At 32.5% G+C, this 25448-nt stretch overlaps 3 protein-coding genes across 3 annotated transcripts in view; 2 read left to right on the plus strand and 1 right to left on the minus strand.

Moving 5' to 3' along the window:
* Positions 1-880: 880 nt before the first annotated feature.
* On the minus strand, positions 881-3703 carry LOC143041863 (heat shock protein 70 B2-like). Its single transcript, XM_076213980.1, has 2 exons — positions 3566-3703; positions 881-2970 (listed from the first exon to the last, which is right to left on the minus strand). Exon 2 carries the CDS (start codon positions 2933-2935, stop codon positions 1022-1024), a length of 1914 nt encoding a protein of 637 aa, XP_076070095.1. The 5' UTR covers positions 2936-2970; positions 3566-3703; the 3' UTR covers positions 881-1021.
* Positions 3704-8092: 4389 nt separating this feature from the next.
* Positions 8093-10822, plus strand: LOC143041862 (heat shock protein 70 B2-like). The gene is made up of 2 exons (XM_076213979.1): positions 8093-8222; positions 8666-10822. The coding sequence occupies exon 2, from the start codon at positions 8705-8707 to the stop codon at positions 10616-10618; it is 1914 nt and encodes a 637-aa protein (XP_076070094.1). The 5' UTR covers positions 8093-8222; positions 8666-8704; the 3' UTR covers positions 10619-10822.
* An 11978-nt stretch (positions 10823-22800) lies between these two features.
* Positions 22801-25448, plus strand: part of LOC143041864 (uncharacterized) — a 92663-nt gene continuing 90015 nt past the window's right edge. Inside the window, exons 1-2 of the mRNA XM_076213985.1 lie at positions 22801-22885; positions 23886-23973. Of these exons, the coding sequence (XP_076070100.1) occupies positions 23971-23973 (3 nt within the window). The 5' untranslated portion in view covers positions 22801-22885; positions 23886-23970. The remainder of the gene's footprint in view (positions 22886-23885; positions 23974-25448) is intronic.

Consider the following 25448-nt stretch of genomic DNA (forward strand, 5'->3'; position numbering starts at 1 on the left):
GAGAAATCGTCAAAATAGGCCAAAAAAACCAACAAATAAACGAAAATTTGCAAAATAACAAACAGCAGAATACAAAACACAAGATAAAAACAAAATTATAACAAGACAATCGCTCGAGAATTCCTTGGATTTATACACCACAAGGTCAGGAAGGATGACACTAGTTCCTAGATATATCAGCCCCTTTTAATTGTGCCAGATAGTCGTCACATTGAGTTTTCCTATAAGAACACGTTTTTTTTTGTTTAATTAAAAATTAAATATTCAATGAGTCCTTTAATCCGTTTATATAACCTAAACAAAAATGTGTGCTTTTAAACTTAAATAGTTTGTCTTTTGTATAATAACCCTTGTTGTAAGATTCCAAAAATTATGCCGTAATTTTTGCACTGAAAGCGAATTACCATCCAACGACCAGGGTTGAATGGGGGCATGCCAACAGAGACATAACGAACTTTGAAAGGCATGTTCGTCGAGTAATGACTGTTTCTTTCATTTGTCTCGTCTGCTGGTGGATGTTTCGACCCCGAGGGTATCGCCAGCCCATTAGTCAGCACATTGGTGCTGACATGATTATCAATCATATGGTCATTTTATATATTTACTGTATGCAAAAGTATGAAATATTCGAAATACTACAGATTTTCTTATCCGAGGCATATATAAACTTAGCCGTATTTGGCACACCTTGTTGGAATTTTGGGTCATAAATACTCTTCAAATTTGTACTTGTTTGGCTTTCTAACTACATGTTTGTAACTTGATCTGATCGTCACTGATGAGTCTTATGTATACGAAACGCGCGTCTGACGTTTTAAATTATAAGCCTGGTACCTTTGATAACTATATGAGTATGTATTCTTTAAAAAAAGTAAAACAATTTCAATTTCATAACAATTTTTTATTTTTCAAAACAAATATTGAGTTATAAACTTAACATTCGAATATAAAAACAAAAACAAATTGAAACAACTGTAAACAACAAAAATAGGTAAGTGTAAGTTTACAAAGAGCTATGATTTTAATCAACCTCTTCTACAGTAGGTCCATTAGAAGAGTTGTGTCCTCCTGTACTACTTGATTGTCCATTTTGAGCACCACCATGAAGTTTTGACATGACAGGCGTACATACTTTCTCTAGTTCTTTCATTTTGTCATCGTATTCTTCTTTCTCTGCCAGAGAATTATTGTCTAACCATTTAAGTGACTCTTCGCAGGCTTTACCTAAATCCTCTTTGTCCTGTGTTGACAGCTTGTCTCCCGAATCTCCGATAGCTTGCTTGACACTAAATATGTAGTTTTCTAATTGATTTCTTGAAGTGATACGCTGGGTTTGTTTTTCATCTTCTTCTTTATATTTCTCAGCATCGGAAACCATTCGATCAATGTCCTCTTTACTGAGCCTACCTCTGTCATTGGTGATTGTAATTTTCTTTGAATTTCCACTGCTTTGGTCCTTAGCCGAAACATTTAAAAGTCCGTTTGCATCAATATCGAATTCTACTTCAATCTTTGGAACACCGCGGGGTGCTGGAGGTATACCAGTGAGATCAAACTTTCCCAAATGATTATTGTCTTTGGTCATAGCCCTCTCACCTTCAAAAACTTGAATGCTAACTGCTGGTTGGTTGTCTGAATATGTTGTAAATATCTGAGAGGCCTTTGTAGGGATTTTTGTATTTCTGTCAATAAGTTTGGCCATTACACCACCTGCAGTTTCAATACCAAGAGACAATGGAGCTACGTCAACTAAAAGTACATCTTTGATAGTGTCGCTACGATCGCCGGACAGAATAGCAGCTTGAACGGCTGCACCGTAAGCAACAGCTTCATCTGGATTGACAGATTTATTAAGTTCTTTCCCATTCATAAATTCTGACAGCATTTTCTGTATTTTTGGTATCCTTGTTGAACCTCCGACAAGTACAATCTCTTGAATACTACTTTTATCAAGTTTAGCGTCTCTTAAAGCTTTTTCAACTGGTTCCAGTGTCGTTCTGAACAAATCTGAGCACAGTTCTTCAAATCGTGCTCTTGTTATTTTTGTGTAAAAGTCTGTTCCCTCAAACAATGAGTCTATCTCAACGTTTGCCTCTGTACTGCTTGATAATGTTCTCTTTGCTTTCTCACAAGCAGTTCTCAATCTTCTGAGTGCACGATTGTTACCAGAAATGTCTTTACCACATTTTCTCTTGAATTCATTTACAAAATGATTCACCATTCTGTTATCAAAGTCTTCGCCACCAAGGTGAGTATCTCCGGCTGTGGAGCGAACTTCGAACAATGAACCTTCGTCTATCGTAAGTATAGAAACGTCGAATGTTCCTCCTCCTAAATCAAATATTAACACGTTTTTTTCGCCTGATAAATTTTTGTCGAGACCATAAGCTAAAGCAGCAGCTGTCGGCTCGTTTATTATTCTAAGTACATTAAGTCCTGCAATGAAACCAGCATCTTTTGTGGCTAGTCTTTGAGAATCATTGAAGTATGCAGGCACTGTGATGACGGCATCTATAACTTTCTGTCCGAGATAAGCTTCGGCAGTTTCTTTCATTTTAACCAATACCATTGAACTTATTTCTTCTGGGGTAAATGTTTTTGCTTCTCCTTTGTGTTCAGCTTGTAGTTTTGGCTTGCCTCCACTATTGATGACTTTGAATGGCCAATGTTTCATGTCTGACTGAACTGTGGAATCACTAAAATTTCTGCCGATCAGTCGTTTTGCATCGAAAATTGTATTTGTAGCGTTTAGTGCTACTTGATTTTTAGCTGCGTCACCAACCAGTCTTTCAGTATCCGTGAAAGCCACATAACTTGGAGTTGTTCTGTTCCCCTGGTCGTTGGCTATGATGTCTACTTTTCCGTGCTGGAAAACACCAACACAAGAATATGTTGTTCCTAAATCAATTCCGATTGCTGGACCTTTTCCTGCCATGTCTAGTTATTTCACTTTTGTCTTCAATAAATAATCTGGAAAGAAAATAGTTTATTTTATAATATTTCTGTATATCTGAGATAAAACCAACTTTTACTTAGAATGTGAAACTGTGAAATACTGACTTACTGTAACAAAATAAATAAAGAGAGGTACATTAAATGTCTGACCAGAGAATTAACATTGATCTATCATCATCTTCATATAAACATGATTTGTATCTTTTAAATTATTATCAAAAACTAGCCGCAAATTCTGGAATATTATTTCCACAGGAATAAATATTACAGTATATGTTCCTAACGGAATTAATGGTATAGAAAATTTGTTCTAACAGGAATAGATATCATGACAATGTTTATAACAAAGTTTCCATTGGAACTTCTGTTTGGCGGAACAAATATACGTTGACAACTTGCAGTCAGTTTTACAGAAAAACATACATTTTTTATCACTAAAAAGGGAATTCATTTCTGAAAATCGATACAATTCTATAACTTGATGTTCTCGTTTACTTAATCAATATTGAAACAGGGAAAAAATCATATAAATTTTGCTAATAAGTACATTGTCAATTTGAAGTAACTGAACTATTAATTGTAAAAATGTTAAATAAAATTAATAACATACCAGTATATATCAATTGATGATGTTTTCTTTCGGGATCTCCTGTTTTTTATTTGTTAGCTTTTACTTCTGTTTTCACTTCTCAATCGTCGTCTATTTTGTTATGATTCCTTTCTTTACCATATCGCCTTTATATACTCCAAAACGAAGGTTCCTGATCATTCAAGAAAATATATAATTAGAAAATGATTTGTTGTGCAAAATCCTCTGTTTTTATCCTTTTCGAAGTATGATAACATCCAATAATATCGAAAGAACATTGGGAATGTTATTTCTATTTTTAGGATATTTAATGTAAATATGATACAACTTGTGTTGATCTTAGATATTCACGAATGTTATCGAAAGTTCAATTATGAAGTTATTTAACACAAGACCAAGTTCTTTATGAATATTTAAAAAAAAAGTTGATTAAGAAAATTTGATTTAGTTGAATTTTCATTTATAAGGGTGTTTGATATTGTCTGTTATATATCCATTAATAAATATTTTAAGTACTGATATTTCAGTATAAATGCAGAATCAACAGTTACTTTTAATTTTGAATACAGACATAAGAATATTTAACTATCTACAGATACCACTAATGATATATATATATTACAAACTGACATAAAGTTTATGACAGAATGGTGAATAGTAAAATCACAAAAATACTAACCTTCGAGGAAAATTCAAAACGAAAAGTCCCTAATCAATTGCAAATGACAAAATAAAAAGCTGAAACACATCAAACGAATGAATTACAATTGTCATATTCCTGACTTGGTACAGGCATTTTCTTATGTAGAAAATAGTGGATTGAAACTAGTTATATAGCTAGCTAAGAGACAGGAAATAACAAAAATATTTGTTTTGAAATTTATTCTGCTACTGATTATTAAATTTGCTTCTGATACAGATAGTCAATATAAGATATGTTCATTCAAACTAAATTGCCCATGAAGAGCAAAGTAATGTATTATAATATAATAATTTACAGACGGGATAAAAACATTTCCATATATATTTAGTATGACATTCAGTCTTTAACAGATATCATCCCCTGGTGTCAGCTGCATCTAGCATATCACTGACACTGGGAGGACTGTAAACATACTGAACCTTTTGGACTAAACAACTTAATACATATTCCTAATATGACAATGTATTAATTTATTCTCAATATATAATCAGCATCTCTTGAATTGTGCATTATAAAGAAAATTATGAAAAAAATTGATTCTATTGAATGTTATCTGTTTTAATCTTAAATTATAATGTTATCAATTTTCATGTCAAATGTTGGTGCCCTTTTGTGTCTTGATTTGGAATAGAATATTCGTCTTCTTCTTCTTCTTCTTCTTTTTTTGTTCTTTATTAAAGTAAACATTGCCAATATGAAGGCGTATTCGCTTTTTATTTTATATATACACATGGAAAAAAGTATTGCAATTTACACCAAATTGAAATTGAAATTAAAAAAACACTCTTTATTTTTTTGTGATATAATTTGGTAAAATAGAACTAGTAAAACATTATTTAAGTATCACCTGAGTTTAATCAATAAATATCGACTCGATAAGTTTGTATCTGCACATGCAGTTACTGTACCCGTAAACAGCAAAACAGATGTTTTATCCTCATTATTTTCAACACTTTAAATAACCAAGTTTTTAAAGTTATGTTATTGACACCTTGTAATGGGTGCGTAACAACTCTTAACTGCAGCAAGATGCAGATTATCAGCATTAGAGAAGCAGGGATGTCGCTGTAACAACTGCACGTATTGTTGGTCATCACCATTCCACTATAAGTCGTTTTGAGAATAAAAATCAGTCAATAAACGAAGTTAAAGACCTTCCGAGATAAAGAAGACCCCCTATACCATTTGCTAGGGAAAATCAAGCATAATGAAGGTTGGTCAGAAGGAAACCCATTGCATACAATACAATCCTAAAAAGTGAGTGGTGGGCATACAGGAGTGTTTTAACAAGAACTGTTCGATATCGACTCATCGCTACTGGTTATCGTGCGATAATACCATTTCGGAGACCTTTGCTTACGAACAGACATACATTTTTCCGTATCCAATGTAGTGCAGAGCTCGCCAAAGTTGGAAATTAACATCGTGGAGGAAAATCCATTGTTCCAATGGAATTCGTTTCATCTTCCTTGGCCCGATCGTAGCCCGGATTTGAACCATATTGAGCATATATGGGACACTATTGGGCGGAAAGTGCGCGAAAGGACACCCCAGTTCAAACACATCATGAAATAAACAATGCCCTTCATCAGAAATGGTTGCTGTTACCTTAGCAACAAATTGGTCGATTTATGGCAGGAATCAGAAGACGTTTAGATGCGGTTATCCGTTTGAATGGAGGCTGCGCACAAAGTACTAATTCTTTGGCGTATAACGATCAACCATGATGTGAACAGTCATCTGAAGATTAATTTTGAAATGTCTGACATTGTATAAAGTCCGACTACTGTTAAAGTTGAAAAATGCATTTTTTTGTACAAAAAACACTTCATTTTGTTATTAAAATTGTGGTTATATAAATCATTTTTTTTCAAACATTTTTTGTTCGTTTCAATGCCAATGTTATCATAAACTATGTTTCAATAATATTATACAAATACTTTATTATATTTCATAAAAAAGAGAGGCTGATTTTTCAAGTTTTAAAAAATCAAGGTGTTCCAATACTTTTTTACATGTGTATATATATAGAATATATTCGTTATTTTATTAGAGCTGACATTATTTTCGGAAAGTGTTCTGTAATTTTCGATACGGTGTGTGTGTTTTTTTTTAATTTAATGTCTTCTTTTTTAAACAAAATTTCATCTTAAAGCATACTAGCTGTTTACATGCAGTTAAACAGAATTAATTCAAGCAGTTGTCATAATTTGTCATCGTCCATTAGAAAATGATGACATGAACAACACAATGCTTGTTTCTTTCAATGGATAAAAATGCATTTGACCAAACGACTGGTGTTGAAAGATGCACATGGTCAACTATTCCGGTACACTTTGTCAAAACAACACCTTGATATGGACATGGAAATTAGTCAAGAAATCGTGCCAAGAAAACCACACAAACTAATAAACACAAACAAGTTTTGGAAATTACGCAAACTCTCCGAAACTATACCAGGCCTGATAAAATAACACAAATAATAGAAATCATCTGACGCTAAAACTTCCGTTGGCAAATTGCAGAACAGAGGAGGAAGAAGAATATTGTATTCCAATCAGGGGCATACAAATTTGACATGACAATGACATTAATTATAATTTGAAATTAAAACAAATATCATTCAATTCGACCAATTAAGTAATATATAACTTTCTTGAACGAACATTTAAGTAGCTTCAGGTTTTATAATACACAATGCAAGTGCAGCTGATAAATGATATGTTGAAAAAATACATAGTCATATAAAAGATATTATATCTACATATTTACATATATATAAAGTTGTCTAGCAAAAATATCCAGCATGTGTATATCAGTCCTTCTCTCGTGTCAGCAGCAAGTAAAATAGCTGTGTACGTGGTATCATAGATGCAGCTGAAAAAAAGGAATTATACGTAAATTATATTTGTATACATCTGTATAACTAATGTTTCTTTTAATATGCAACTTACTTTTTGTGTGTGTTCTTTTTTTTTTTATCATGAACTTAATGTGTTAACTGTCGATACACACATTTTTATAGTCTTTATTCTTTTTATTTGCTGTGAATACCACTGTCACTCTAATATCATTATAATCAATTTAACTATTGTCAGTTTATTGTATGCCATAATCATTTAATGTTTACAAATGTGTTTGTGCTAATATATATATAATACTGTCAATTGTCTATTTGTGATTTCAACCTGTATCAAAAGAATACGAGGTAGCAGCAAATAATTTTAGAGTTTTAGTATATATTTTTTTACTTCCTTACCATTTTTCACCATAAGTGAATGTTAGAAGTTATATATGAACTATGTGATTTGTGTGGATTTACATATGCTCATTGATTAAGAATAAAGTTATATTTGGCCATAAACTTATGTTTGATTCGTATTATGCGGTAGGTGGTGATATTTATTTCCGCTTAAAAGTTATGTCTGACAACTAAAAAGTTAATAACATATACTGGTAAAACCGTTTATCAGTAATTATCACTACATGTTGTATATAATATTGATCAATATTTAGTTGAAATTTATTTATAAATCGGGAACCAACAAAATCAATCAAATTCTCTTAATTTTTTCTTTAATCTATGAATATCCTGTTTTCTAAAGAACTTGGTCTTGTGTCAAAAACTTTAAAATTGAACTTTCGACAACATTCGAGAATATTTGATATCAATTAACGCTGGATGAATTGTATTTATATTTACTATTCTAAAAATAGACATTATATTCCCAATATTCTTTCGATTTTTGGATTTCATCATTATTCTAGAATGATAATAACAGAGGACTTCGAACTAAAAATATTTTTCTATCTTTAGATTTTCTTGAATGATCACGAACCTTCGTTTTTAAAGTATATATAAAGGCGATGTTGTAAAGAGAGGAATCATAAGAAAAAAGACGACGATTGAGAGTGCAAAAATTTACAAACAGGAGATTACGAAAGAAAAATCAACAATTGATATATAATATACTGGTATGTAATTAATTTCTTACTGAATAACACTGAATAGTCTATAGTTAATTCAATATATGCTCAAAATAAAAAATAACTTATTTTCGATGTATCAATATTGAATCCTAAAAGAGTTGAATTAAGTAACAGTATTGTATTCCTTTTTTTGTTTTTAAAATTTTGTGTTTCTGCCCAGTAAAGGCTGTAAATAAAAAAAATCTGTGTGAATTAAGTCACTGAGGAACAATAAAACATAGTTCATAAAGAACATTTTAGTTACATTTGAGCCTATTTTTTCCTAATAAGATACACATTATTGATCATTCACAGGTCAGGTCAGGTTATTCAAACTATTTTTCGGTAAAAGTAAATTTTTTTACTTTCCAAGCAAATTCAAAGTTCGGTTTACTTCAATTATACAGATATATAACAGAAATAACTATATATTTATATTATCTTTTCAGATTATTTATCCAAGACAAAAGCAAAATAACTACTGAGATATGGCGGGAAAAGGTCCAGCAATCGGAATTGATTTAGGAACAACATACTCTTGTGTTGGTGTTTTCCAGCATGGAAAAGTAGACATCATAGCCAACGACCAGGGGAACAGAACAACTCCAAGTTATGTGGCTTTCACGGATACTGAAAGACTGGTTGGTGATGCAGCTAAAAATCAAGTCGCATTGAACGCTACAAATACAATATTCGATGCCAAGAGACTGATCGGCAGAAATTTTAGTGATTCGACAGTTCAGTCAGACATAAAACATTGGCCATTCAAAGTTATCAACAGCGGAGGCAAGCCTAAACTACAAGCTGAACACAAAGGAGAAACAAAAACATTTACCCCAGAAGAAATAAGTTCAATGGTATTGGTTAAAATGAAAGAAACTGCCGAGGCTTATCTCGGACAGAAAGTTACAGATGCCGTCATCACAGTACCTGCATACTTTAATGATTCTCAAAGACTAGCCACAAAGGATGCTGGTTTCATTGCAGGACTTAATGTACTACGAATTATAAACGAGCCAACAGCTGCTGCTTTAGCTTATGGTCTGGACAAGAATTTATCAGGCGAGAAAAACGTTTTAATATTTGATTTGGGAGGAGGAACATTCGACGTTTCTATACTTACGATAGACGAAGGTTCTTTATTCGAAGTTCGCTCAACAGCCGGAGATACTCACCTTGGTGGCGAAGACTTTGACAACAGAATGGTCAATCATTTCGTAAATGAATTCAAAAGAAAGTGTGGTAAAGACATTTCTGGTAACAATCGTGCACTCAGAAGATTGAGAACTGCTTGTGAGAAAGCAAAGAGAACATTATCAAGCAGTACAGAGGCAAACGTTGAGATAGACTCATTGTTTGAGGGAACAGACTTTTACACAAAAATAACAAGAGCAAGATTTGAAGAACTGTGCTCAGATTTGTTCAGAACGACACTGGAACCAGTTGAAAAAGCTTTAAGAGACGCTAAACTTGATAAACGTAGTATTCAAGAGATTGTACTTGTCGGAGGCTCAACAAGGATACCAAAAATACAGAAAATGCTGTCAGAATTTATGAATGGTAAAGAACTTAATAAATCTGTCAATCCAGATGAAGCTGTTGCTTACGGTGCAGCCGTCCAAGCTGCTATCCTGTCAGGGGATCGTAGCGACACTATCAAAGATGTACTTTTAGTTGACGTAGCTCCATTGTCCCTTGGTATTGAAACTGCAGGTGGTGTAATGGCCAAACTAATTGACAGGTATACAAAAATCCCTACAAAGGCTTCACAGATATTTACAACATATTCCGACAACCAACCAGCAGTTAGCATTCAAGTTTTTGAAGGCGAAAGAGCAATGACCAAAGACAATAATCATTTAGGAAAGTTTGATCTCACTGGTATACCTCCAGCTCCTCGAGGTGTGCCGAAGATTGAAGTGGAATTCGATATTGATGCAAACGGACTTTTAAATGTTTCGGCTAAGGACCAAAGCAGTGGAAATTCAAAGAAAATTACAATCACCAATGACAGAGGAAGACTCAGTAAAGAGGATATTGATCGAATGGTTTCTGATGCTGAGAAATATAAAGAAGAGGATGAAAAACAAACCCAGCGTATCACTTCAAGAAATCAATTAGAAAACTATATATTCAGTGTTAAGCAAGCTATCGGAGATTCTGGAGACAAGCTGTCAACACAGGACAAGGAGGATATAGGTAAAGCCTGTGAAGAGTCACTTAAATGGTTGGACAATAATTCTCTGGCAGAGAAAGAAGAATACGATGACAAAATGAAAGAACTAGAGAAAGTATGTACGCCCGTCATGTCAAAACTTCATGGTGGTGCTCAAAATGGACAATCAAATAGCACAGGAGGACAAAGCACTTCCAATGGACCTACTGTAGAAGAAGTGGATTAAAAGTATATAACTCTTTGTAAACTGACAAATACCTTCACTTTGTATTATAATTACGGTAGTTATAATTTGTTGTTTTAGCTACTGTATTTACAATTTGATGTTATCGATTAATATTTATTGTTGTTATCAGTTAACATTAATTGTAAAATACGTATGTTTAAATCTCAATATGTTGTTCAGAAATAAAACTTGTTAAGAAATTAATAATGTTACTTTATTTAAAGAATATACTAGTAGTTGGCAAAATGAACGTTTAATATAGCAAAGCTGTGCTTTTGCATGATATGAAAAGACCAAAAAAAAATGATGTGAAATGTTTGCCAATGAGAAAACTCTCCACAATAGACTAAAATGACACGGAAATCACCGTACGGTCTTCAAGGATAAGCAAAGCCTATACCTCATAGTCAGTTATAAAAGGCCACGAAATTACAAAAGTAAAAAAATTCAAACGAGAAATTAAAGGCCTAATACAAATAAGCAACACACAACAACCACGGAATTACAGGATAACTTGGGATAGGCACATACAAGCTTTTATTGTGCTGTAATTTTTGCACTGATACGAATGTTCATCCTAAGAATAAGTGCAGACTGACAAATAAAGCTCAATTATTTTAATGTAAATTCATTTATATATTGTTGTCAGTGCACGCGGATGTTTAATGGGTAAAACTTGGATTGTTATCCGGAAGATAAACAATTTCAGTGGGAAAGAAAGAAGTTATCATAAATGGTAAAAACAGAGAAAATATGAAAACGTTAATGAATGATTAACATGACAAAATAACGATAAGGCGTTTGAAATATCTCACTGCAAAATGATTTAAAACAATAGAAATATTGAGAAACATTGGAACAAAAAAAAAAAGACTCCCAGAGCAACAACATTGAACAATCTCAGATTCTCACTGTAAGTATGCATAGGCAATGAAAACGAACATCTTCCAGTAACTATTTGCTAGCCTCGAATATATATAAACGGTACTCGCACCACACGATTGTGTGAAAAGTAAAATCACAAAAATACTGAACTCCGATGAAAATTCAAAAAGGAAAGTCCCTTATCAAATGGCAAAATCAAAAGCTCAAACACATCAAACGAATGTATAACAACTGTCATATTCTCTACTTGGTCAGGCACTTTCTTATGTAGAAAATGGTGGATTAAACCTGGTTTCAAATCTATCTAAACCTCTCACTTGTATGACAGTCGCATCTAATTCTAAAGACAACGACATCTGAATAAAGTCATAGATAATTGGAAAATGTGATATGAGTGCCAATGAGACAACTCTTCATCCAAGTAACAATTCATAAAAGTAAACCATTATAGGTCAAGGTACGGCCTTCAACACGGAGCCTTGACTCAAACCGAACAGCAAACTAAAGGGCCCCAAAATTACTAGTGTAAAACCATTCAAACGTGAAAACCAACGGTCTAATGTATATATAAAAACGAGAAACGAGAAACACGTATGAACTAACGTGATAAACAGCATTAAAATATCTTTGAGTTATCTTTCTTTATTCAGAACATGTCCGAGGAAAACAGATTCATTGGTATGATATTGAAATTCGCTTTTTGGCAATATTGATATTCTCACGTGTAACTTAAAAATACCACAGGTAACTTTAAAACTCTGTGATGAAAAATCCTGAATTTATATATGAATATGCTCTGGATATTTATCAACATTATGGCCGTGACGAGGTTTCAATATGTAGATCGTCCTGAACATGCATGTCAGTAATATTTGCCACTGGGCGTTGAGCAAACAACAATAAATCACTCGATCAACAGATATATCCATAAAAAAGATCACACAATAAAATATGTTTTAAACTTATGGAAGAAAAGCTTAGATATTAGCGCAATTAGCCTGATTGCATGATAAATATTAGCCTGAAATAAATTACTATAAATCAGTTTCGGACACCAATATTTCCCGGACACCAGCATTTTCTTCAATAAAAAAAAAGCGAAATTGAAGTGAAAAAAGTTATTACAGTACTCACGTTACATTGACCACGATAGGGACAAAGGAGCAACATGATGTTGACGATCCAAAAAGGCATAAGCGAACATTTACTTTGTATTAGCTTATAAGTTTTAGTTGGATGGTGGACAGAATATGGCATAGGTTTTCTTCTTCAGAAAATTGTTTAAGCCTTTCGTTGGTCGATCCATTGCTTTTGACTTTACAGAACAAACAGTTATACAGTACTCTTGTTATGAAATCAGTCTTAAATGTATACAATTATATTTTGAACCATTTATTTAAAAAAAATATTACAGAACAAATATTACTTTTACTGTATCAGTGATCGCTTCAATGAAATTTAAGATTTTTGGCAAATCATTGAAGTTTTCACTTGTTCCCTAGAAAAGATTAAAAGGGTTGCAAAAAGCATTTATTGTGCGCAAATTGTAGTATGACTGACTATGCGTTTTTCGCGCTGCCGAAACCAAATGAGCTTCTGTACATGTGTCCCTATATAATTATAAAAAGGAGCATTCAGTTCTTAAACATAACGTTTAGCTATGTTTTAAAATTCCATAATTTTTTTTTATTTTTTAAACTTATAAAATATTCTGTGTTTTTTTATCATGTTTATACTGAGAATCTACTGCATGTACTTTTACGAATTGTAATAAACATAAATCAAAAAAAATAATTAATTCTATTTCAAACTTAACTACAACTTTCATTCTTAAAATTAACTTTTACAAAATATTTGTTCTCTTGTAAGAAACACCTTAGCGCGGGAAATTACCTCATGTTATCTCAACCTTACCTGTAGCTAACTTATGATTAGCCAATCAAATCAGCTGTAGAAAGGGAAAATCCAAATGTGTATTTATTTAGCCAATTTTGTCATCAGTAGCAAAGCAAGGAACGTATTTGTGTTGCAAATTAGTAAGTATATATACATGACATGCATGCAAAATATTAAGGGAAGAGCTAATAACTATATAGGTCTACGGTAACAGAGCCTGGCTTATTATGTGGACTGTCGGAAAACTAGCTGTTTTGGGCGAAGTTTCAAAATTGTTTATAATTTTATATATAAATATTTCCATAGATCTCCACAATTGAACGAGACCCCTCCAAAACAGAAAACGTTTTATTGTCAATCCTGTGTAAGATATAAGAAGCTTAGGGGCGTTGTCTAATTTTGCGCCTTTATTTTTGTTTTGACTGTCACGCTCACGTGACCTGGAACCACACATGCTTGACATATTTTGAATTTTTGACCTAGTTATTCGTAGGATAGAATATTTTACATCAATATATTATGACTTAGGATTATCACTCACACATCGCATATAATGATTTTGTTCAGATACACATTTAGATACCTTTTTTGATACCATATATAGTAAATGCACACAGCTTTTTATTGAATACCAGAAATTGATCAGCTAAGGCAGCAACCATTTGATTTTCTGGGGGGGGGCTATGGTTTTTTTTTCTGGACAAATTTTTTTTTTCGCCTTTGGCGAAAAACAATCTATTTTTTTCGCGACAAGTCAAAAACAATTTTTTTCTTTCAATTTTAGCATTACATATAGTGGCAGCTGAGGGTGAAACAAACGATTTTTTTTTCTCAGAATCAAAAACAAATTATTTTTTTCTCCAAAAACTGGAAACAAACTTGTTTTTCCAAATGGTTGCTGCCTAACAAGCACTGCTTCTCTGAAAAGGGGGGGGGGGGTGTATAATCTCTTGAATACCAGACTAACCAGACACTGTTTTCTAGAATACCAGACTAAGCAAACACTGCTCTTCTTCAATACCATACTAGAAGCAAACACTGCTCTTCTTGAATACCAGACTAAGCAAACACTGTTCTTCTTCAATACCAGACTAACCAGACACTGTTTTCTAGAATACCAGACTAAGCAAACACTGCTCTTCTTGAATACCAGACTAACCAGACACTGTTTTCTAGAATACCAGACTAAGAAAACACTGCTTTTCTAGAATACCATACAAGGCAAACACTGCTCTTCTTGAATACAAGAATAAGCAAATACTGCTTCTCTTTAATGCCAGACTATAAGGCAAACACTGCTCTTCCAGAATTCCAAGACAAAGCATTTACTTCTTTTCTTGAATACCATACTAGAAGCAAACACTGCTCTTCTTCAATACCAGACTAGGCAAACACTGCTTTTCTTGAATAAAAGATTAAGCAAACACTGCTTTTCTTGAATAAAAGATTAAGCAAACACTGCTTTTCTTGAATAAAAGATTAAGCAAACACTGCTTTTCTTGAATAAAAGATTAAGCAAACACTGCTTTTCTTGAATAAAAGATTAAGCAAACACTGCTTTTCTTGAATAACAGATTAAGCAAACACTGCTCTTTCAGAATACTTAGACTAAGCATACACTACTTTTCTTGAATACTTAACTAAGCAAACACTGCTTTTTCTTGAATACCAGACTAAGCAAACACTACATTTTCTTGAATAACAAACTAAGCAAACACTGCTTTTCTTGAAAACCAGACTTAACAAGTACTGCTTTTCTGTAATGACAGACTTATTAGCAAACACTGCTTTTCTTGAAAACCAGACTAAACAAGTACTGCTTTTCTGTAATGACAGACTTATTAGCAAACACTGCTTTTCTTGAATACCAGACTAAACAAGTACTGCTTTTCAGTAATGACAAACTAAGCAAACACTGCTTTTCTTGAAAACCAGACTAAACAAGTACTGCTTTTCTGTAATGACAGACTTATTAGCAAACACTGCTTTTCTTGAATACCAGACTAAGCAATGCAAACACTGCTTTTTCTTGAATACCAGACTAAGCAAACACTACTTTTTCTTGAATACTAGACTAAACAACTTACTACTTTTCTATAATTCCCGACTTAAACAAACACTGATTTCCTTGAATACCAGACTAAGCAAAAACTGCTTTCCTTTTATACCAGACTAAGCAAGTACTGCTCTTGAAAGCCAGACTAATCAAACACTGCCTTTTTAATACCAGACTAATCAAACACTGCTTTTCTGTAATGACAGACTAAGCAAACACTGCTTTTCTTGAATATCAGACTAAGAAAACACTGCTCTTGTATACCAGACTAAGCATATACTGTTTTCTTGAATACTAGTACCAGACTATACAATGCAAAACTTGAAGAATAGACTAAGTATACAGGACCAACCGATTGTATTTATTGTATATTTGTTCTTGTCCTGAACGCATGCCTGAAGTATTTGTCACTGGATGTGCAATCAATCTTTCAAAAAAGAAACCCTAAGAAAATTGTGCCAAGGAATGTTCACTGATTTATCCTTCCAGAAGGAAAGAGTGCACTGCCAGACAGGAATCACTGTTACACATTTAGTGCATGGTCATGATCATCTTTAATGAAAGGCCAGGCAAACATGTCTTGAGTATCCAAGAAAAATAACAGGTTGTTAAAATTATATCATACTTTATGAATGCTTGTTTTGTTTTTAGCTCACCTGGCCCCAAGTGCCAAGTGAGCTATTCTCATCACTTGGTGTCCATTGTTCTTTGTTATTGTCCGTCGTCGACATCATTAACTTTTTACATTTTGAACTTTGTCTAGAGAACCACTTACACAGAATGGAATGGAACCAAACATGGCATGAATGTTACTAATATAAGGTACCGACCAAGTGTTGTTACTTTGTAGCCAATCCATCATCCAAGATGGCTGCAAGCAGAGAACTTAGTTAAACATAGGACCCAGTCTGGGAAATATATACAAATGTCTTCTTTAAGAGAACCACTGAATGGAATGAAACCAATCATAGCATGAATGTTCCTTATTAGGGGTTGACTTAATGTTGTTACTTTGAACTTAGTTTGAAGCCAATCCATCATCCAAGATGGCTGCCAGCGGGGGACTTAGTTTAACATAGGACCCTATAGGAAATACATACAAATGTCTTCTTTTAAAGAACCACTGCTTGGATTTAAATAAACATGCCATTAATTTTTCTTATGGAGTTCTGATGAAATGTTGCTACTTTGTTGCTAATTTACTGTTTAAGATGGCCACCAGGATTTATTATTAAATTATAGGGCCAAAATTCAACCAATTTGGCCTCAATCATTATTTAAGTATCTGTTAGGATTTTTATCTTTTTTTTATTATGATTTCAAAAACTTGAGTAGAGACAGGTGAGCAACAAAAGCTCTTGAGAGCCTCTAGTTTGTATAGGGAAGTATGAAAATCATAGTTTTGTTCCTCTTTCACAGACACTTCTGACAGGTAAATTTCTTTTTACATTTCATTTTTGTTTAAAATATTCTTAATAAATGACATCTTTATTATCATTGCTAACACATTGTTTCATATTTTACAAAAAAAAATAATGCCTTTATTAGAAGAGCACTGTTTTCTATGCCTGTGGGTCAAGTCATGATATATCAAGTTTACTACCAGTATGTAAAATTTGCTTAATGTGTTTTATACTGTGTCATGGGAAAACACAATATGATTCATTTATATAACAGGATACACAAGTATATATGCATTTTTTTTCTTGGCAGGTATAATCTGTAATGTATCATAATATCAGTTATAGAAAAATCTCATAGTCAGGGACCAATCAAATAAAGACAATTCATTTTGAAATTGTAGTGGACATTTGGCTTTAAGGACAGAGTTAAAATTTCTTGTTTTTCAGGTGAGATATGGAGATATTATAACTTTCACACAATTCTGGCTGGCCGTTTTTGAGCTTGTTATGTGAAAGTGATGGTCATTCATCTTCATTTCCTTACTTAAGGCTAGTTTTTTGTTTGTCCATCACAGTTTATTTCAAGAGTCCTCTAGTTAATTTTTTTGAAGTGTTACCTTATTGCTTGTGAACAACAAGACTTTATTTTCCACTTTTACATATATTTCCAGTGACAGTCAGTCATAATAATATTTCCCCTTTTTGTATTCATTCTAACCACCTTTAAATATTTGCATTGTTTTGCATTCATTTCATATCTTTAGTTTCGCCGTCATTTGAAATATTTAATTCATGTTTATTTGATATCTTTTCTTTCAAATTCATTTGATATCATTCATTTCATGTTCTTTCAATATCTTTTGTTTCATGTTCATCTATTATCTTTTGTTTCATATTAATCTATTATCTTGTGCTTCATATTAATCTATTATCTTGTGTTTCATGTTTGTTTTATGTTCATCTGAAATCTTTTGTTTTATGTTCATTTGCTATCTTTTGTTTTATGTTTGATATCTTTCCTTTCATTTTTTTATATCTTTCTTCTGTTTATTGAATATCTTCCTTCTGTTTATTAAATATCTATCATCTGTATATAGTTGATATATATATGTTTATCTGTTTATTTCATATTTTTTATTCAACTTTTATTTCAATTTTTGATATCTTTTATTTCATGTTCATTTGATATCTTTTATTTCATGCATTTCATTTGATATCTTTCTTTTCATGTAAAATGCATTCATTTATTATCTTAAATCTTTTCACAGCTGTTCCTTTGATATCTTTCTTTTCATGTTCCTTTGATATCTTTTGTTTCACGTTCCTTTGATATCTTTCTTTTCATGTTCCTTTGATATCTTTTGTTTCACGTTCCTTTGATATCTTTCTTTTCATGCTCAATTGATATCTTTTGTTTCACGTTCCTTTGATATCTTTCTTTTCATGTTCCTTTGATATCTTTCTTTTCATGCTCATTTGATATCTTTCTTTTCATGCTCATTTGATATCTTTTGTTTCACGTTCCTTTGATATCTTTCTTTTCATGTTCCTTTGATATCTTTTGTTTCACGTTCCTTTGATATCTTTCTTTTCATGTTCCTTTGATATCTTTTGTTTCACGTTCCTTTGATATCCTTCTTTTCATGTTCCTTTGATATCTTTCTTTTCATGTTCCTTTGATATCTTTCTTTTCATGTTCCTTTGATATCTTTCTTTTCATGCTCATTTGATATCTTTTGTTTCACGTTCCTTTGATATCTTTCTTTTCATGTTCCTTTGATATCTTTTGTTTCACGTTCCTTTGATATCCTTCTTTTCATGTTCCTTTGATATCTTTCTTTTCATGTTCCTTTGATATCTTTCTTTTCATGCTCATTTGATATCTTTTGTTTCACGTTCCTTTGTGTTACTTTTACTTTTATGCCATATATGGTCCAGATAGACAAGTAGGACACTTGGTTTGTGTGCACATAATACTGGTTTTCAGGGTATCTGGCTTTTGCATTGTTCCTTGCTGTTTGGGTCAAAATACAGATTCTTGGTTTACAATGTAAAACGGGTTGAATTACTGAAGAATGTTTTCATTCTGTCTTGGTACACATTTTCAGTTGAGTCAGCTAAGTATCTGGTTATCATTTCTGTGATGGAGAATGCATTACTTTATTAAACCCAAGGGAAGGTTGACATAAAGCTGTTTTGGTTTCTCTGTTTAGGCCTTTTAAGTTTACCAGGTATATATTTTGTCACATTGACTTATTGAGAACCAGGAAGACATCCTTATACAATATTATAATGCCTTGTTCATGTCATTCATATAGTCTGATTATATATATAGTCTGTATATAGATAATTGAAAAGGACTTAACCTTCAAATAAATCTATACATTATGATCTGACACATGATGCTGAAAGAATTGCAATTTGTTGTTTATTTTAAGACGTCACTGCTTAAAAGATTTTGTTTAAAGACAGAATTAAAATTGCATCATTCAGTTGAAAATATTAATTTTCTTGTCGGGTGATCATGTCACTGGCAGATCTAGATCTTTTTGTAAAGGGGGGGGGGGGGGGGGCTCACTTAAGGGAGGTGGGAGCACTCCCCTCATGCTTCAGTGATTCCCTATATAATCAACCAAATTTCAAAAAGGGGGGACCCCAGCCCCTCAGGATCCAGTGTCCTATGCATGTGATATCATTCAATCTATCTTATATATATATATATCTAGTGTGTTGGGGAAAAATAATACTCTTGAACTGAATTTTAAATATGCGTATTGTTATGCGTTTACTTTTCTACATTGGCTAGAGGTATAGGGGGAGGGTTGAGATCTCATACACATGTTTAACCTGCCGCATTTTTGCACCTGTCCAAAGTCAGGAGCCTTTGTTAGTCTTGTATTATTTTAATTTTAATTTCTTGTGTACAATTTGGAAATTAATATGGCGTTCATTATCACTGAACCAGTATATATTTGTTTAGGGGCCAGCTGAGGGACTCCTCCGGGTGTGGGAATTTCTCGCTACATTGAAGACCTGTTGGTGACCTTCTGCTGTTGTTTTTTCTATGGTCTGGTTGTTGTCTCTTTGACACATTCCCCATTTTCATTCTCAATTTTATGATGGTCATACACATGCTTGTATACCTATATATTTCTGCTAGGTGTTTTAAATGTTGGCTGCTGGACGATTAAATTTAGCCATGAAGCTATATATGTGTGACATACAACTGCTATTTTTGCCATATTAGCTTGTAGATTAAATGCCTATAGTGACATCTCTCAACCAGAAAAGAAAAATTACAAAAGTTTCTTTGATCGAGAAAGAATGAGAAAGGTGTGGTACTGAATTATGCAATGTTTCTCATAATCAATTATAATACTCAATTATTATTTAAAATTTTGATCCTTTTTTTAATTTGTCAAATGCATATCATATAATTTTAGATAAATGCTGTAATCTGAAATTAAACTGCAGTTAATGCACATTTTACAGGTAATTTTAGTTTGATTGATGTGATTTGGTGCATCTGATGTACATGTATGTATATAATTTTTGTTCATGCTGAATGCACATAGATAATGCACATTGACATAAACTTGGTATGACAGTCACTTCCCTGTCTAATTTGATGTAATAAGAGATAAACAAAAGGCTGTTTATCTGTTTACATGATGCTACAAATAAAAAGTTTGATTAACATTGAAAAAAAGGGGGGGGGGGAGTTTTAAGAAAAGTGTTAAATATGCTGTGTGTCATTTAGGGATTAAAGTATTATAATTATATCATCCACAGTCTCCTCCATTTATTCACAACTTTTCTTGATGAGGTGAATATAAATCTTGACACATGCAGTTTATTGCTAGGCATTTGTCAATTATTAAGACTATGTAATGTTTGATACCCGTAGCCAGGGGGTTTGGGGGGGTTCGGACGAAACACCCCCCCCCTTGAAATCAAATAAGCACTGTTAAAGTCAACGTTTTGTTCAAATTGTGACTGTTAAAGTCGAGTTCACAATTCCAACGAATGATGCTGCACATTTAAATGGATTCTAGTTGAGTATTGTAAAGCTTTGGATTCTTTCCTTCAAAATAAACCATGAAATTCCTTATTATATCATTTATTATTATGCAGTTTTAAATACATATGGTATAGTTACCACTTTTCCATTTAGATATTTGAATGTCTTCATTCAATGTAAAAAAAAAAACCTGGCTCAATGCAGATCCAACTGCCAATAATATATTAGGTCAGGATCACAGACTTAATAATAATATAAATATAAGTGATCCTTGACCTCCAGATTTCGCCAGATTTTACAGAATGCTTAGAAATAATTCAGATAATATGATTTATCTCCCTTGTCAGATTTGCAGCAAGTTTTGTATGCAATTATGTGAAGGTATGTCCAGGGTTAAAACTTGCTGAATCATTCATGTAAACATAGTCTAAATTAAAAAAAATATTGAAGTGAATTCTTGAAAGTATTGTTTCCCTGAGTGAACTCACAACACAATTCTAATGGAAAATAAATTTAATAAAGCTATAATTTCCCTTTTAAAAATTGTAAAACAATATAAATTAAATTGAATGTTTAAACATGAGATTTTTTGTCTACAATGTGTTGTAAACATATGATAACGGTTATGATTTGTTTCCTGAACACTCTAGTGTGTGGTGTCTGTTGGCCAAAATCCACATACGTAATATCTTTTTACTCAAAAAGATTGAAATAAGACAAGGGGCTTCTTGAGGGAAAAGCTTAATTTGAATTTTCTAAGTGTATCATTTAAGTTATTGGTCCTTATTCAGGAGTTGTGCACCTGTCCAGGAAAATAAGTTTTCACAAAGCGTATCTTTACTTTGTGAAACTTATTTAAAAAATGGGTACTAAGCATTGAATAAACACCGAACGCTTTTATGTACAATATATCTGGACATATTGTATTGGTCTGTATTTTAGCTGCATTATGATAAATGATATTCCAAGCAATGCTTATTTTGAAGAATAATAATAATAATGTGTCCATAGTACATGAATGCCCTTCTCGCTCTATCATTTTCTATGTTCAGTGGACTGTGAAATTGTGGTCAAAACTGTAATTTGACATTAGAATTAGAAAGATCATATCACAGGGAACATGTGTAATAAGGTTCAAAATTGATTGGACTTCAGCTTCATCAAAAACTACCTTGACCAAAAACTTAAAGCTGAATCAGGACAGAGGAATGGATGAACAAAGGGTCACTAAAAGAGGGACGACAGATACCAGAGGGACAGTCAAACTCATAAATCGAAAATAAACTGACAACGCCATGGCTAAAATGTAAACAGACAAACAATAGTACACATGACACAACATAGAAAACTTAAGAATAAACAACACGACCCCACCAAAAACTAGGGGTGATCTCAGGTGCTCTGGAAGGGTAAGCAGATCCTGCTCCACATGTGGCACCCGTCGTGTTGCACACTGACATACAGACTGAAAAAAAAAAAGCCTCAAGTTGGGCATAAAATGGTTAAGGCCGAGGAAATAATGTTCAATATTGAGGAGAATATCAACTCAATTATAAACTTTATTAATCATTTTTTTTTATCATATTCTATTAAATGTTATTTTTATGTGATTTTTTTTATTCCATATAATAGAAAATTACATTTTTGTCTTCTCCAGATTGTAATGCAATTATTTCTTATTGGATATTTATTTTGTAAGTTTGAGCAGTGTTGTATTCCACTTCAGAAAATATTCAACCATATTTAAAAGTGCAAAAATTCTATATCATGGTGAAAGAATCCAATATTATACTTATAGTGCAATAAATCTTATAATATGACAGAATATGGATGCATCTTCCTAAGCTAGAATGTACAAAATTTGACATCAATTGATTTACCTATTGAATGAATTAGCCTATATAATTTTGTTCACTCTACATTTCAGCTCTGAGGTATATGTACCACAATATGCTGTATTTGAAAATGTCTTCCAGCTAAAAATTTCCAGTGGACAGAGACAAATTGTGAGTTTGATTTTTAATTTGTAGACACTTTTGAAAAGTACAATTTGATTGATTGATTGTTGATTGCTTGACACTGCATCATGTACAATATGAGGATCATAAGGCAGCATTGAGTATTCATAAAAAAGTTAACACACATTTATATATACCAGGATGAGTTTTGAAAAAAACCAGGACAGGAGTTTTGAAAAATAAAAAAAAAAGACATGTTAATGAGCAACTTGGCAAAAAAGAGACATGATGACAATTAATGAAAAAAAAAGTCAGGACAAAGATAACAACTTGAAAAATGCAGAACAAAACTTTTCATCCTAGCCCCCCCCCACCCCTTAATAAAAATCAAATGGTTAAGTTCCCCAAGGACTTTAAAAAAATGATTGCTTGAAATGGCCAGGATTTTAGCCTTTGGTGGGAGATGCACTTACAATACAAAATTGGTCAAAGTTGAATTTTCTGGAAAATGTCTTCATGAATAATAGAAAAGTCTGAAAATTTTATTTTTATTAGAGGTTGGGGTTTTAAAAAAGTCCCTGACAGCCATGCAACTCATACACAAATTAATTATGGAACATGTTTCAATTTTTATGCTCATCAATATTCAGTACATTTTATTTTTTCTGTTGACAGCGAAAGAATTTAAAATAGAAATACATTTGTTCTGTGACCATCATATACAGCTGAAATGTATATTTGAAAGCAGTATAAATAATGAATCAAGTTTTCTGTTCCTAAATGTATTTATAGTATTTCATATCTTTATGATATTTTAGCCTTTATTATCTTTAGAAGCAAAGATCAGAAAATGTAATTAAAGAATATTGACTAAAGATTTGAACTATTGGTTGTAATACGCTGGGTGTTAGACTGATTGATAGCCTCAATCCGAGCCTCAATCATGATTCATTCCTACACACATCTGCACATGCATTTTTCTGCTGATAGATTGATTTTCTTTCTGTCTGTTTTTAAAGATTATTGTCCAATTTGCAAATTAATTCAGGAGTGTGACTGAAATTAAAGTACAGAATTACAGACTTTTACAGAATTATCTCAGGATTGTCACTGTTATCCAGGCTTTGAAGTTGATGGTAGGTGTATTTTGGTTTCTTTAAGGGTTTAAAGCTTTCTTTAACAGAGAATAAACCAGATGAGAACTCCTCTTTGTAAAGAGGAATATGTAATTTATATGTCAGTGAGACAGCAACCTGACATTAATAGTTAAAACATTAAGATTTCAATAGCACATGGTCTTTAAAAAAAAGGTAGGTGTCTATACGATATGTCAATCTGAGAAGTAAAACAGGTTGAAATTTTTTTTCCTTGAAAAAATAACATCGCAGAACATGAAAAACTTGGTTAATTCATAATTTATGGTCCATTGCACCCTTTATGTAATCCAGGATCTTTCTCTGTCTGGTTTATGACAAGTACCTGCTTAAATGTAATTGTTATCACTTTCAGTGATAGATTATTATTATAAGATAGCCTTTAATTACTTATATTATCATTTTAACACCAACATTTTTGTAAATGGATAAACAAATTATGAAACCAAATAAAAAACATATATTTTGACCTATGTATATATAAGTTTTACCCCTGTCACATACCATACTTAATTTTTTTGTTCTAAACCAGGAATTATAAAATACAGTGTTTGTCATTGTCTGTGTAAATCTATTTGTTTTTTAATTGGTATTTATTGACATAATTAAAGCCTTACGTTGTCTTTTAAAACACTTACATGTGGTTAAAAGTTATCTTAGATCTTATAGGTCCTTGACCACTAAATGTTTTGTCATTATGTAGGTACTCATATTTTTGTCCTTTTGGTCATTGGTAGATAATCTTCAGGGGCGGATCCAGCCATTTTAAAAAGGGGGGTTCCCAACTCAGGATAAAGGGGGGTTCCAACTATATGCCCCATTCAAATGCATTGATTGGCCATAAAAAAGGGGGGGTTCCAACTAGTTTAGTTGATTTTTATGAACCTTTTACAGAATCTTCTTTCTCATTCTGTCCCCACCCCTCCTTTTTGTGAGCTTTTCTCATCACTTGGTTTCCGTCGTTGTCCGTCATCGTTAACTTTTACAAAAATCTTCTCCTCTGAAACTATATAGCCAAATTTAACCAAACTGGGCCACAATCATCATTGCGGTATCTAGATTAAAAAATGTGTCTGATGACCCACCCAATGAACTAAAATGGCTAAAAAAAGAACAAAGGGGTAAAATGTAGATTTTGGCTTATAACTCTGAAACCAAAGCATTTAGAGCAAATCTGACTGGAGTTAAATTGTTCATCAAGTGAAGATTTATCTGCATTGACATTTTCAGATGAATCGGACAACCGGTTGTTCGGTTGCTGCCCCTGAATTGGTAATTTTAAAGAAAGTTTGTAGTTTTTGATTATTATCTTGAATATTATTATAGATAGAGATAAACTGTACACAGCAATAATGTTCAGCAAAGTAAGATCTACAAATAAGTCAACATGACCAAAATAGTCAGTTGACCCCTTAAGGAGTTATTGCCCTTTATAGTCAATTTTTAACATTATTCAT

The sequence above is a fragment of the Mytilus galloprovincialis genome, chromosome 8 (genome assembly GCF_965363235.1).
Source record: "Mytilus galloprovincialis chromosome 8, xbMytGall1.hap1.1, whole genome shotgun sequence".
Lineage (NCBI taxonomy): Eukaryota > Metazoa > Mollusca > Bivalvia > Mytilida > Mytilidae > Mytilus > Mytilus galloprovincialis.